Source organism: Zalophus californianus, chromosome X, assembly GCF_009762305.2.
Source record: "Zalophus californianus isolate mZalCal1 chromosome X, mZalCal1.pri.v2, whole genome shotgun sequence".
NCBI lineage: Eukaryota > Metazoa > Chordata > Mammalia > Carnivora > Otariidae > Zalophus > Zalophus californianus.
In genome coordinates, this window is record NC_045612.1 from 122645866 (window position 1) to 122658338 (window position 12473).

The 12473-nt window shown below is 50.3% G+C and overlaps 1 protein-coding gene across 1 annotated transcript in view; it reads right to left on the reverse strand.

Moving 5' to 3' along the window:
- Nucleotides 1-547: 547 nt before the first annotated feature.
- The window catches only part of SHROOM2 (shroom family member 2), a 137354-nt gene continuing 125428 nt past the window's right edge, over nucleotides 548-12473 (reverse strand). Inside the window, 3 exon segments of the mRNA XM_027607925.2 lie at nucleotides 548-3353; nucleotides 6235-6507; nucleotides 12286-12457. Of these exon segments, the coding sequence (XP_027463726.1) occupies nucleotides 3087-3353; nucleotides 6235-6507; nucleotides 12286-12457 (712 nt within the window). The 3' untranslated portion in view covers nucleotides 548-3086.

Below are 12473 nucleotides of genomic sequence, written 5' to 3' on the forward strand. Positions count from 1 at the left end.
TATTACTAGACACTGGTGTGGGAGATGGAGCTCATCCCTGGCCCCGATTCTTCACACCCTGTATCCACACTCTGCCACATAACTTCATGGCTCCTCCCAAGGAAGAGGTGGGACACATCCCACAGCCGCTCTGAGTTCAGCTGCGGGACTCGCATTCACAGTGGAAGGTTCGCAGGTGTGATACAACCAGGTCCGTGAGAGAACACCTTTGCGCCTGCGCTGGTTCTCTCATGCGCCTGCCACGGACATCCCCAGGCCAGACTGCTGGTCCCGGGAGGAAGATGACAGGCACATGGGGCAGGGAGTATCACGGTCTACAAGTTCACGAGCTGAAGAGATCCTTTACCGCACAATGTGGTTTCACTGCGGCTTGTCACACAGCATGACCCTGGCAACGGCTATGGCCACACACAGCGACACACAGCGACACACAGCGGCACACGTACAAATCATCAATCCCGCAACTTACGTGGATTTGACATACGGGGAGGATAGCGTGATTACTTAAAAAAAAGATGTAACATAGGTAAATCAGAGACATGCTCCGTTCACTCAAAGACACTATTTATTTTGCTAAAGTCAAGCGGGACGATGTGTTGAGAGGTAAGCGGTAAGCGTTGAGCATGAAATAGGTACACATTTTCCACAGTGGAAGGCAGGATAAAAGCCACAGGCAATGCCCCTGGCTGAAATCTCGTGATACAGAGCATTCCAGAGCTGAGCTATGACAGAGGGGGGAGGAATCAGCCACCACCTAAGAATGCCAAGGGCAGAACATTAGCACCAGATTGTTGTTGTATATGCAATAATATATCTATAGACAAAGGTATGTACATCGACTCACTGCAGTCTCTGGGTCCCCGCTAACCAGATGTTTAAGAGGCAAACAGGGGAAGGGCACAGGACAGTGACGGTGACATGTGCTTTGCTGTAAGGGTAGTAGAGCACTCTACATTGCTATGTATAAGAGAACGTCCTCCAAAGACCTCAAAAGGCTAGATACAGACACATAAATTCTACCATTCACATTTTACATATTTATCATCAAAATGATTCACAACACTGTATTTGAGGGTAAAGAATCGCAGATAAAAGCCTTGTCCAAATCAAAAGCAAAGTACACTCAAATTCCTGTGGTTGTCCCCCTGGGGGAGAATGATGGAGGTCCGTGGACAGCCAGCTTCACCTTTTCTGAAGTGACCAGTTTTCACAGTAAGGGGCTACAGCGGGAGGGAAGGAGGACACTTCATTCGCAGAATGGGGATTTTTCAAGTCAGAAATAGCTTAATTCAATAGGAATGACAACGTGTGAAAAGGCATTTATCTTTTTGGCATGGGCGGGTTTGCCAAAAAGAGTGTTTATTGCCTGCATTACTGGAGCCTGCCAGTTTGGACCCCTCTATGGGGGGCACAGACATCCATGCTGTGGCTCAGGAGTCCAGCTCACCCCCTCTGGCTCAGGAAGTATAGACACCGGTCAGTTAAGACATTGGTGTGCACATGTGTTTTGGTAAGGCCACGGTCACTGCTGACAAAGGGACGTCTCCCCACCTGTTGGAAAACTTTTATGGCAATACGAGGAAAACTCAAAGATCCCTCGATCAAACAAATACGCAGGTATCACCTCAACGTGAAGTTATCCAAGGGGTTCTCCTGCCATTTACCAGGCACCGAATCAGATGAGCATTTGTAAGCAGCACACCGGGTCTGCAATGACGTAGATAAAACCTATGTTATAACCAAGCCATCGGTGGTTGAACATCTTTCCACGTGCCGATTTGCCATGCGTACATATATCCTCTTTGGTGAAGCGCCAAGTTAAGTCTCTTGCCCACGTTCTAACTGGGCTGTCTGTTCTCTTACTGTGCAGTTCTGAAAGTTCTTTGTATGTTCTAGATATAGATCCTTTGTCACATACGTGATTGGCAAATCTCTTCTCCCAGTTCTGTGACTTGTCCACTGGAAATGGACAGCATGACAGTGTTTTCTTAGCGAACAGACTTTCATTAGACTCTTGCCATTTCAACCAGTAAAAAGGGCACAGAATCTATAAACTCTGTGGCTGAAGAAGATCAGGTTTAGGGGTTGTAGAGTCCATAGGACCTCTGAAAAACCAGAGGAAAGGTTCTTACAAGTAAATGGAATGTAACCCTTATGGCCTGGTAGCAGATTTAAAGAGACAATAGCCAATTATCATTAAAAACCCTATGCACACTAAGTAAGTGTTCTGGGGAAAAAGTAATTTCGGAAATCTGCTACTGGTCTCAGGAAACAGATGTCTAGCAAGCACATCACACTACTGGACACACTATGAACCGAGTTAATTTCACTTTGCAGAGAAACATCTCTTGAACCGTGATGCCAGTACTAAAGCTATTTGTTTTGTACGTGTGTTTTAAAGCATGCACACTATTTCTGTAAGTGGCGATTTCAGAATGAGTGAACCCAACACGTAGGTTATTCGTTTCACAGCTGGTTTTTCACCAGTCGGAAACGATTTACCTTTCCAAAATGTTAATACATGAGCATCACAGATCATCGTGGTTTTTGCTGGGGGACAACGAAGGAGGGACAATGAATGGTCCACACCACCAGACGAACAGGGAGAACACGTGGCAGCCCATGCTTTGGATGAATCACAGGACAAGACGTGCGCCAGGGTTTCCCCTCTCATGCACCTTACAGACTCGCTCAGCTTCCTTCCCGAACGGTTGCTTCACGATGTGAAGATGGGAGGAAGGGCGGACCTACCCGTGAAAACGACCCCTTGCATGCACCATGCGACCAGAGCCCACAGTCTAGACTGCACCAAGTCGCTGTCCACCGGAGCCCGCTGCCATGTGCGCTAACTTGCAAAGGAAAAGCGGCTAACGGTGAGACATTCTGCTCCGCATTCAAAAGGGAAACTAAAAAATTAAATAAACCATCACAAACACACACGGAAGTTATTGCTTTCCTAACAGCCATTTTGCTACCGGAGGATTTGCGCTACAGGAGATTATAAATACAGGCTGGGGTTTCTACTTGCATCCTCAGGAACGGAGCTCCCAGGGCCAGTCTCTGTCCCCCACCAGGGAGGGCCCCTCTTATTTGCCTCTTTCGGGCTGAAGGCTGTCGAACAAGCACTTGAGCTGCTCTTCGCCCAGGTGTATCTTATCTTCCAGTTCCCGCTGCTCGATGATGAGGGCGGACTTCATCTTCACAAAATGCTCGTAGTCTGCCAGGCTCTCCTCGCTGAGGTAGCTGGCCAGGATGTCGAACACGATGCGCTCCCGGCGGTCCAGGTTTTCCTTCAGTTCCTTGGCGTCCTCGTGCTGTTGGATGAGTACCCGCTGCTTCTCGAGCAGCGACTGCTGTGGAGAGAGAAAGCGAAACGAGCCCGTTGAGGAGCAGGGCTACAGCAGGAGCTGCGGCCGACAGCTCGACAACGCCAGCAGGTCTGGGGGCTGTGACACCGAAGTCAGGGACCAGAGATCCCATGGCGCCCACACGGGAATACCTAAGGCGGGGGCGGAGCGCACTCGGTGGCCCCAGCAGGCTCTGGCCCCAGCCCTCCCGTAAGCGCTCCCAGGCTTGTGGCGCTTCCACTTCTTCCCAGCAGCCTTGGCCTTGAAGGGCTCAGAGAAACAGCCGTGATGAGAAGAGCAGTCCAGCCGCAGACAACTACAGAGTTTTGAGAAGCTCGAAAGGTATACAGGACTTAGGGATCCCAGGTGGGTCAGAGACCTGTCTGTGACAAGACTGCGGGGAAGTCGGCAAAAGGAATAGATTCTAAAGAACTTCCAGAGCAGGATTCCTGAAGCCTCTGGGCAAACTCACAGAAGCACACAGGTGAGGGAGCGAGGACAGGCAGGGGAGATGCAGGGCAATGGGGGAGACTCCCTGGCTCCTTACAAACATCCTGCCCTGGGGGGGGGCGCACAGACAACCCCAGTCCCCAAACGTGGCACTCAGAGTCATTCTCTCTGCTTACAAAACACACACCGAACTGTCCCGACCATCTCCGAGTTCAATGAAAACTAGGAAAGGAAGAGCTGAACGCATGAAATGTCTTCCAGTCGTCAGCCGGGGGAGGCTGGGGGTTCGTGTCCTCGGTGTGACCTTCACCTGGGCACCCGCACAGCCACTCTGGTGTTCCGCCACCCTGCAAGTTGGCCACGGGCAGTTACCGACAGCCACACATGAGCATCTAGGACACGGTGGCGCCTCGAAAAATGCCCACGCGCAGGAAGAGCGCTGTTGGTTTGCGGCTTTCCAGGACGTACCCCGGACCACACCGCCGTGCGGGGCATCCTGCCCACCCCCGTGGGACACCTCCATCTCCGCGTCAAACTAACAGACACGGAGTTTGCACGGAAAGAGGGGAGGCAAGGCGAGTTTGTTCCAATGCAAAGGAAAACAGATGTTAACGGATTCTAGAAGTCCGCTCGGGCTGTTAAAACCAATTGGGCTGACCGGTGACAGGGGGCTGCAGAGACTGGGCGGAGGGCCAGACGTGTCTGCTTCAACCCACGTATTCATGTTCTATGTGGAAAGATGGAGGGAGCCTTATAAAACCTCCCTCTGCGTCTTTTAACTGGCTACCATGTCTGTCTCTGAAAACCTTAGCTTCCCCAAGCTGCGACTGCCTGACAGACTCTCCTCCAAAGGCGGCTATGCTGGACACTGGACCACTGCAATGAGACACCGCGTTCGGAGGGACCCCAGGATGTGGTGGGGGCCACCAATGTACGGTTGTCTACAGTCTGGTATCCAGGAGGACCACCGGCATGGTCCTTACTGTTGTGACTCCTTCTAGCATCCCCTCAATTTTTTTTTTAAAAAGATTTTATTTATTTATTTGAGAGAAAGAGAGAGCATGGACAGGGGGAGGGGCAGAGGGAGAGGGAGAAGCAGACTCCCCGCGGAGCAGGGAGCCCGATGCGGGACTCGATCCCAGGACCCAGAGATCATGACCTGAGCTGAAGGCAGACGCTTAACCGACTGAGCCACCCAGGCGCCCCTATCATCCCTAAAGTCTAAATAAAGTCTTTGTCCGTTGCACACACAGAGGGGGAAAGATGGATTAAAGATGGGTTGAGCTGCAAAGACCATACCACTTTTCCCCTTAAATCAATACTTGAGAATATGCCAGTTAACATATAAATAAATCTCTCCTTCCTGTTCATGTTATTTTCCTCTTTTCAGATACACCTGGCAAAGAGGGGGAAAACAGCAATCTGGAATCTGAACATCACCCAAGGGTCCCAGTTATTTCTTAAATGCTTATATAGTATGTTCAAATGGTAGTTACTTAGCTAAGCACAGAGCTACATTGGTCTGAAAGGCACTCTCTAGAAGATTTATGTGGCTGACACCACTCTCACGTGGAGTAAGGGAGAGGGGTGCCTCTTCTGTTCCCCATTCAGAGAAGTTAAGGGGTCTTATTAATAATAAAGATGATCGTCTGACGGCCTACTCACTGAATCAAACTCAACGTTTTGCTGATTATCTGACCTAGGAAGGAAAGCCAATGAGGTGAATATTACTTCCTGTATTTTGCACGTGAAAAACCGAAATGTAAACCCACCAAGAGACATGTTCCAAGCTGCACACCTCAAAAAAGGGAGAAAAGGGGGACAGCTGGGTGGCTCAGTCGTTAGGCGTCTGCCTTCGGCTCAGGTCATGATTCCAGGGGCCTGGGATCGAGCCCCGCATCGGGCTCCCTGCTCTGCAGGAAGCCTACTTCTCCCTCTGCCTGAGCTCCCCCTGCTTGTGCTCTCTCTCTCTCTCTCTCTCTGACAGATAAATAAAATCTTAAAAAGAAAGAAAGGGACAAAAGGCAGACAGTCCTTCGGCTCCTTCCAGACTGCCGTGTGAACTCCTGTTAAAAGCAGCAACAACACTGAACTCCATGACCACTGAGTGCTTGTAATCTGTCAGAGTAGCCGAGCGCCACTTCCATGTAGTCAAGTGAAAAAGACTTCTGAGGAAGAGACCGTTATTATTATTAGTAAGGATCACTGGGAACGGATGAAAAGATGTCACAAGGAACCCCCAGTTTTCCCAAACATCACAGCAGCCCTGCCGTCCAATGACAACGGTGCTCAAGGCCCCGTGTGCCCCGGCAGCACCTGTTTGTGTCAGTTCCACGGAAAGAGATGGAGAGCTCTGGATGGGCTGCCTAGGAGCTGTGTGAGGCTTCACGGTGTGAACTCACAGCACCCTGCGCACGCCTTCCCACACTGTACCTACCCGGTCACCAGGAGAAGTACTGTCATCCAAATTATTGAGGGCATTTTCCACGCGGGCCAGGCGGCCGGACAGCGACAGCAGAAGGTTCACCACTTTGTCCAGGTCCCCAATGAACATTCGGAACTTGTCAAACTCGTTGGGTTTGCAGACATCTTTGGCAATGGCCTCCACCTCGTCCCCAAGTGCACTGTTGGCCTGGATGTCCTCCAGCAGGCTCTCTCGGGCCTCCCGAAGCACCTGCAGCTTGCGACTGATGCTCTCGATGAGCTCCTGCTGTGGGGACACAGGGTGGCGTGCAAACACTCAGTAGGGTGGCCCCAACCCGGCTTGTCTAGCCGCTGCGGCAGCCCCTGTGGTCTCACCTAAGGGATCTGCATGGAATTCAGCTGAACTGGGTAAGAGTTTACTCTGCATCAAACAATAGAGGATTTCTAAGACCAGGCGAAGGATAACTCCTGGTGACATCACTGGCATTTAATTGAGAAAGAGACCAAAACACCCTGTTCTCAGCCTGTTAGTATCCTCGAAGACAATGCAGGAGTTGGCCCTCCGGGGCTACTCACAGTAAAACCTCATGTCACTCTTTACCTCTGCCGGGAATCTCAGGGCCCACGCGACACTTTGTGCTTCATACTTTGGAACTTCCCAATTTATTTATATTTTTAAAATTTTATTTATTTATTTGAGAGAGAGAGAGAGGGAGAGAGAGAGAGAGAGAGAGAGAGACGCAGACTCCTCACCGAGCAGGGAGCCCGATGCGGGGCTCGATCCCAGGACCCTGGGATCATGACCTGAGCCGAAGGCAGACGCTTAGCTGACTGAGCCACCCAGGCACCCCTGGAATTTTCCCATTTAAAGACTCACATGTACAGAAGCTACTGAGTCTCATGCCCAGTACTGAATTCCATGATGAAAAAGTATGTTCTACCTAGAGCAAGCAGTAAAAGTTAAAACAAATAAAGGGCTATCAGTAAAATTAAAAGTCCTTTAGAGAAACCTGACTTGAATATGACCAAAGTGCAAATAAGTTACTCATTTTTTTTAATATGGCAAAATCTACAGAAGACAATTGATCATTTTACCGAGTTTTCAGTGTCCGGCTCTGTGGTATTAAGTATGTCCACGTGGTTGTGCAACCATCACCATCAGAACTTTGTCATGTTCCCCAACGGAAGCTCTATTCAATACGAACTCCCCACTCTCCTCTCCCACCGGCCCTTTAAATGATTAGTTTTTAAAGGGCAAACATAAAAACCAAAACATATACATCGGCCGCCCACCTCAAGTGATGTGGCACCAGATGGCCTGACATGAGTGGCAAAGACATCCACCTCCTGTTATATATGGGAAGAATCACAGGGGTGGCTCTCAGGGAGAACCACGGGTGAGCCCTGCCCGGGAAAAAAACCACTGGCTGATGATCATGGACGTCTCTCTGCCATTAGGTCTACCCGGAGCAGAACCAATGGGCTGTTGGCCCCCACCTGGTGAGTTCCGAAGAGCCAACGTGACGCCAGCACTCCGCTGGGCTAGCCCCCCGGAAGAGACTGAAAACCAACAGCACGCAGGTGCACTAACCTGAATGAAGATGGTACCATTTGAAACACTCAAGTCCAATCAGGATTTTTAGCTCACTCTGCTGTAACAAGCAACACTATACAAAGCGGACCTATGGAAGTCACCCGTACCGCTGTCCCTTGTCCCAGGGCAGTTTATAAACTCCGACCCCAGAGGGAGCCTGCAGAGCCTGGGGGAGAGAAGGCACACGCCTGGAGGGAGCAAAGTCTCCTGATGCTCTCCAGGACCGTGTCCACAGCTCCATGCGGAACAGAAACCCCCACCTCGAGGACTGATGTGAACACCGAATGAAATCCCTGCACGTGGTCGCAGCCCAGCAGCCCCCAGTGGGTGCCCCGTACTCAGCAGGGGTCAGCAATACTGGGAGTGAGCGGCGAGAAGCTGCCCTGATTGAACACACAACAGTCAGGTCCAGACCACCTGTCCCGATAACTATGTAGGTGGGAAAAGTCCAACCTCGGCAGGAAAGACACGCTGAACCACGAGCATAGCACGGCATGCTTTGTAGGAGCTGATCACGTGGCGGCTCTGTCTCAGGACGAGGCACTGACGGAGAAAATCCATCTAGCATTTACGGGTCCACACAAATACATAAAAATTAGCCCGCAGATCCGAAAGCCATGGCCTTTCCTCAGGGCTGCTCAGGAAGTTAAGGCATTTTCTTCCCTCGGTCAGTTAAAACCGCGCGCGTCTACCATTTCATTGATGTTGATGCTGATGATGAGTGTGGGGGTCTGAGTGTGCTCACGCTTGTGTATCTGTGTCCCTGTGTCTCTGTGGACCTACCTATTGGGCGAGATGCTTTAAATCAACTTCGAATCCCACAGCTAAGATGGCTTTTTTGCACATATTAGTTACTTGAGGGAGAAACAGAAAACAGATTATAGGGATGGATTCCAAATTCTTGCCTGAAGCCAACCCTAACCTGAATGAATACCTCAAGCAATTAGAGGATTGTGGATGTATGAGGCCTGGCCGGTGTTACTGGTAATTCTTCGGTGTCGTTATTCTTCCACAATCATCATAACGAAGATTTCAGGCCAATGCATGAAAACGTGCCTTCAAACCTGCAGTATCAGCTGAGCTAACTTGAAACTGGGCGTTCTGGAAGGAGCCCAAATTCCTTTGATTGCTTTATAGGTCTTGCATAAGTTTTTATTAGAAACACCCTCCCCTTCTTCCTTAAAGGGCCATTATAAGCAGCACAGACACTGACTTTCAAAGATCTTGGGATGAGCCTGGCCCTGGCAGCACAGGAAATAATCACTCTCAGCACCAGCCTGGGTGCAGAAGCCTTCACGCGCCACATCAGATGAGGCTCTCGCAAGCCCATCTGCTTCCATTCTGCAGCCTGTGGCATTTGGGGAGGCCTGGGCTGAGAGCGGCTGGTGGCAGAGACCAGCCCCCAGGGCTCACAGCAGGTGCAACGCGGCTTCTTACCTCTGTTCAGATGGCCCCAGACACCTAACTTTTGTCACACTCCATGGGAAAATGAGGTGTTTCCTCTCTGGGCCTTGCGCCTACCTCTGGGGTCCAGAGAGAAACCGTAACCCTCAGAGATTCTAGACGTTGACCAATGAGTGTGTTTGGTTCTCCTGAAGAACCTCTATATAACTCCACCAGGGCACTTTCTGAGCAGAGTCTGCCTGAGCCACCCCACGCACAAAAACGTATTTATGAGCCTTCCCAGCATAATGCTTCCAAACAGACACCAGAACGCTCTCACTGCTTGCCTGCACGGGGCCTTCCGTTCTCTCTTGCCTGTGTCCTTAGTCTCCTAAAACGTGGGCTCACCTGCTTCGGCACTTGGCTCTGTGAGCACGCGGGGATGCTGTGACCATGACAGCCGAGGCCCCTCGGGGAATGTCCGGCACACAGAGGACTCGGGGTCTTGCTCTTCGACCGTCACGGCCCCCCTGCACTTCCTCCTTTCCCCTGTGCACACATCGCACAACCACATGACACAGTATACTTGTGTGACTTGGAAGGAAGGCTGCAAACACAGGGCAGCCATTGCCTTTGTCAAACCAAGCTGAAAAGCGGGATTCCTGAGTCACTAACACGGCGCAGAACTGTGATCTCTAGCACTTGCCATTGATGGTGTAATCACTCGACAGATGCATGTTGAGCAAAATATGTCGGTCCACTTAAGAGTTTAGTCACGGGGGGTGGGTGGGGCGGGCACACTGTCAGGAGGCAAGTTCACAGAGATTCACCTCTCTCTCTCTTTTAAAAATATTATTTATTTGTTTATTTGAGAGACAAGAGAGCATGAGCAGGAGGAGGGGCAGAGGGAGAGGGAGAAGCAAGCAGGCTCCCCACTGAGCAGGGAGCCCGATGCGGGGCTCGATCCCAGGACCCTGAGATCATGACCTGAGCTGAAGGCAGACGCCTAGTCGACTGAGGCACCCAAGGACCCCACAGGGACTCATCTGAATCCCGAAGCAGCCATCTGAGGGGAGGCAGTGCCCCAGCATCTTGTGCCTCCCAAAAGCAAAACGAGAAAGTGCCACAGAGACGAAGGGAGCCCCTCAAATTCATCACAGCACGAGGAACAAGGGCACATCGTAAAGCGCACAGTCATCTACATCTACGGCCAGGACTGAATTAGAACTGTGCAAAGTGTACATTTTTTTCTAGTTTTATGAGAGGAACTAAAAACATTTTTGATTCTTTATTTAAAAAACAACATCAACCACAACAGAAAATGCAATCCTAAGCCAGGACCAAAGTGCTGTTCTTACATTTCCTTCAATTCCTTGAACCAAAAAGCTACTGTTTCCCAAACTGAAAGTAATTTTCTTCTGTGCATGGGTCACGATATTTTTTCTATTATATCTGAAATCAACCCGTGGTATTTTTTAAACCACTAAAGATACAAGCAGACTTCCAGCAAAATCTTTTGCAAAGATTCTTGTTAAAAAAAAAAAAAATTAGTGTTTTTTATGAAAGCCCTTTTCCAAAGCGCTGAGCATATGGAACACATTCACAAAATGCTGGTTCCCTCCTTTCCTTTTCCTACTACTAGACGGGCTCAAGCCCTTGGAACAAACAGTATATGGTCCCCTCTGAGACAGACTTTCTTTGGCAAGTCCCTCATCCCTTTAATGCTGAGGCCTTCCTACAGAAAAACAGGTAATCCCCTAGACGGCACAGGTCTGGCATGCTGACATATCACGAAGATCTAACGCTAATATAGTAGTAATGACACTGACACCGATAGCAGTAATTCTGTCCCTAGCACAACCTCATGGGCACTCACTAGTCCCCGACCTCATTCCGACTTCATCTCCAATCTCCAATGGAGGCATTCCTCGTCTACACAGCTCCCACCACTGGCCCCTGCTGCTTCTCCAACATGTCGTGAGGCTCCCACCTCAGGACCTTAGCGCTGGCAGGCCCCTCTCCCTGCAGCGCACCCAGACACCCATGCGGCTCACCCTTCACACACCACCCAGGTCACTGTTCAGTCAGCCCCTCATCCAGGCCCTCTATAATCACACTCCTTTGTTTTGCTCCATTCCTTCATCGCGTTTTAATTCTCTTACCATGCAAGGTACTACGCTAAGGGTTGGCAAACTCCTTCCGTAAAGGGCCAGACAGTGAAGACCTTCAACTCTACAGGCCGCACGGTCAGGGGCGACCACTTAAGTCTGCTGCTATGGTGTAAAAGTCACCAGAGCGCACAGATAAACAGATCAGTGTGGCTGTGTTTCCGTAACAGGTCTTTTATCAAAGCAGGTGGTGGGCCACGCCTGGTCCACAGGCTGTAGTGAGCTGACAGTGTATTATATATATATGTTTTTGTGTTGGCTGAACGTAAGCTCCTGCTCAGGGAAGGCAGGGAGAACATGTGAGTTGCTAGAGGTCATACAATTAAGTCCCTAGAATTTATTTTTATTTCTCTTTTAAAAGATTTTATTTGAGAGAAAGAGAGCAAGTGAGCACGAGTGTGTGCCCTAGTCCCCTAGATTTTAAATGGGATAGAAGGGCCATATCAATTGAACTTTTTGAATGAGAATGGTACCCACTTAATATGACCTTGGATCTTACTATACAAAGATGGTAAAGAGGGGCGTCTGGGTGGCTCAGTCGGTGAAGCGTCTGCCTTCAGCTCAGGTCATGGGCCCAGGGTCCTGGGATCGAGCCCCGCCATTGGGCTCCCTGCTCAGCAGGGAGTCTGCTTCTCCCTCTCTCACTCCTCCTGGCTTGTGCTCTCTCTCTTGCTCATTCTCTCTCTCTCAAAATAAATGAAATCTTAAAAAAAAAAAAAAGAAAAAAGATGGCAAAGAGACCGTGAGGGAAAAGGCCCAATTGTGGAAGAACTTAGTCACGAAGGGCTTACTACTGCTGTCCCAAATGTCACTGTCCTGCACAAAAGCTGAACACAAAGGCCCCTGGACACGTGGCGCAGGCCCACACTGCCCCTTGCCTGCCTCTGAGCACGCCGTCACTGACAACGGGCTTTCCTACCTTCTTCACCGACAGGTCGTGGTCCAAGTCACTCCCCGAGTCGTCCTCTGGGTCCTGCTGCTGCTGTAGGTCCTTCATCTTAATCAGCAGCTCTGCCTTGGGGGCCGACGTGCTGTAGTAGGTCGAGTTGGTAGCGAGGGACGCGGCCACCGGCACGGCCGGCTCCTCTCTCCTGGGGAACAAGGTCA